General features: G+C 34.9%; 1 protein-coding gene across 1 annotated transcript; it reads left to right on the top strand.

Annotated features, from left to right (window-relative positions):
* Window positions 1-19: 19 nt before the first annotated feature.
* Window positions 20-2,273, top strand: LOC105565297 (the record flags this gene model as incomplete). The annotated part of the gene is made up of 5 exons (XM_012018384.1): window positions 20-967; window positions 1,083-1,349; window positions 1,428-1,676; window positions 1,831-1,926; window positions 2,014-2,273. Coding segments are annotated over exons 2-5 (828 nt in total), but the record flags the coding sequence as incomplete, so codon positions are not given.
* Between the last annotated feature and the right edge of the window lie 677 nt (window positions 2,274-2,950).

The following is a 2,950-nucleotide window of genomic DNA, read 5'->3' as shown; positions in this document are numbered from 1 at the left end:
ATCAAATTTGAATGTCTTATTCATCCACCTTATTCAGCAGACCTCGCTCCTAGTGACTTTCGTGTGTTCGGCGTACTCAAAGAAGCAATGGGAAGTAAGCATTTCCGAAGTGACAAAGAGATGAAAACCGCGGTGCACGACTGGCCACAGACACGACCAAAAGATTTCTTTCAACGTGGTATCTATGCACTTCCAAAGCGTTGGAAAACTTGTATTGAACGTCAGGGAGACTATGTAGAAAAATGATATGCATAAGTTGTTCCTAATTGTTACAATAAAAAAATTATTGCACTTTTAAGGTTTCCATTTGAATCCCCCTCGTATGTAAGTTTGTCTGGATAGGCTCTTAGCGCATACATAAGGAATTTGATTTGTCTATAATAGTCTATATTTCCTTATGTATGTGCTAATGAACCAATCAAATTCCTTATGCATATGCATTATGCATTCTCCAAAAGTCTGTGCTCTGGCCCATTAAGCTGATGGCACGTTACACTTCCCCCTTCAAAAAAAATTAAAACGGTTATATTGTTGTTGCCGTGTGCACATTTTTTAAATAAATTTGAGATATTTACATTATGTATCTGTAAAATTGAATTCTGAATATGATAACATAAATATTATGAAATAATAAAAATATTTATATAGGCTGTTTTTTACCAAGCAGCGACGATATATATTTTATTGTTGTTATATTACTCTGTATTCAAAATGAACAATATACATATAATCTTAAAGGTTAATACCATGTGCAATCAAACTACTTCCGTGGAAGGATCGTGGTCAATCGTGGAGTTTGCAGATGGATTGGAGATGATTCCTTCTTGTTGGCTTAATGAAAATAAAACTAGTGCTTGTTGGCCGTAATTTAACTAGCAGGCAAAATTTAAGAAAGCGGTAAAAAATTGCTTATTTCCTGAAGATAATTGGACTTTATGTACAGTTCTAAAAGTTCTAGCAACTGCGAGTAAGTATATTACACGAATATACTTAAAATAATTATGAAAACGGCATGATAGGTTAAAAATATATTTATTTCTTGTTTTAATAAAATCTAAATAAATAAAATCTTTTGCTTTTAGATACATATGATAAAGCGATACAAAAATTAAAACAAGCAGAGTTCATGTCGGACATCAATTCAGATAATAATGATCCCGAAGAGTTGAAAAAATCTCGGAAACACAGAGCTAAAAAGATTATGTCAGATACGGATGATATTGACACTGACAGAGAGAATGAGAATATTATATTGCCGCCGTGGCCCAAGATTCAGCAAATACAAAAATGCAAACTTAATACCAGTAACGATAAAAGCATCGATGTTCAGCGTAAGCAACAGTACATAAGTAAGAATAAAAATATTTATTTTTTGTACAATGTATACAATTATGTTTGAATATAATTAATTTCCATTTATATTGCAGCAACTAAAGAAAAAACTATGCAAAAAGAGACAAAAATAGAAAAAGGAAACCTCTCGAAACCAAAAAAATTAGATCATAAGAAAAACAGAGCTAAAAAGATTATATCAGATACGGATGATACTGACACTGACAGAGAGAATGAGAATGTTATATTGCCGTCGTTGCCCAAGATTCAGCAAATACAAAAATGCAAACTTCATACCAGTAACGATAAAAGCATTGATGTTCAGCGTAAGCAACAGTGCATAAGTAAGAATAAAAATATTTATTTTTTGTACAATGTAGACAATTATGTTTGAATAATATTTTTACTGGTATGCCGTCAAAATAATTTACAAAAAAATATTATATTAATATCTTCCGAAACACACATAAATATTGATTATTCTCTTTTTTTTACTAGCAACAAGAGAAGATAATTTTTATGATAGCACATTTGATGAAATCGAGACAACTAATAAAGACAAAGTTAATACCACTAAAGACGTTATTAAATCCTGTAAGTGCTACAAAATCATTTATGTTAATTTAGGTTTATCTAGGAATTAATGTTACTTTGTGTATTCATTTTGCTTTATTACTATAGCAGACTGTCAGTTTCAAAGGTATATAGAGAGAAAATTGACGGATATAGGATTCAAGATATCCTCACAGGAAGAACAATGCAGACAATTAGATCGAAAATTAGATTTAATATTACATCGACTTGAGAACACCTTTCTTGGGGAAGTACATAATGAAAATAATACAAATAATGTATTAGAAATCTTTCCAATCGATGATCTAGCAACTTTGGACAAATTAGAAAAATCTCTAGTTGATAATGCTATCAATCGCAACAATCTGGTGAGCATATAGTGAACAGAAATAAATAATTATATGTGATGTGTATAATAATTATATATACGTCATTATACATATTGTTGCGTCCGGCTCCGCCGTCCACACAACACCTCGCGCACTCGCGCACTCGTCGGCTCGACTTCCGCTCGCGGCGCACGCCACCGGGCCGCGAAGAAATCAATAAAGATTGGAAATCAACAAGGGAACTTTATTTAGTAAAGAACACACGTCTGTACTCTCCAAGAGCCCAGAGACAGAATCACAAAATCAATAATCAACAACCGCGCATCGGTCCTTCGCGACCGATCTTTTAAACCGCCGCGACTTCAGCCCGCGGCTGGCGCGCACTCCCAGGGCGTCGCATCCGAGCACGGGCGTAACAATATACAGGGTGTCAGATTCGATATGGACGACCCCAAAGATTATAGTAGATTGGGTTAAACTGAGAAGAAAAGTTATATAAAATTTTACAAAATCGTAATTATTATCGGCCTAATTCAGAAAAACGTCTGAGCCAATAAGGCCGGACTCGGCAGCATGCAAAATGGTGTGTTTGTTGACATCTCTGAAAAATCGATAGCGAGAGGTGGAGTCACGCATCGATCGATGAGAGACGAGTGGCGAGCGGGGAGCGGGGAGCGGTGAGCGGGTGAACGCGTTCGCTATCGTTTTTTGAGAGA

This window comes from Vollenhovia emeryi, unplaced genomic scaffold (assembly GCF_000949405.1).
Source record: "Vollenhovia emeryi isolate VEMERY1.0 unplaced genomic scaffold, V.emery_V1.0 DF943606.1, whole genome shotgun sequence".
NCBI classification, from domain to species: domain Eukaryota; kingdom Metazoa; phylum Arthropoda; class Insecta; order Hymenoptera; family Formicidae; genus Vollenhovia; species Vollenhovia emeryi.
The sequence above is the reverse complement of the archived record's forward strand: the minus strand, read 5'-3'. Positions and strand labels throughout refer to the sequence as shown.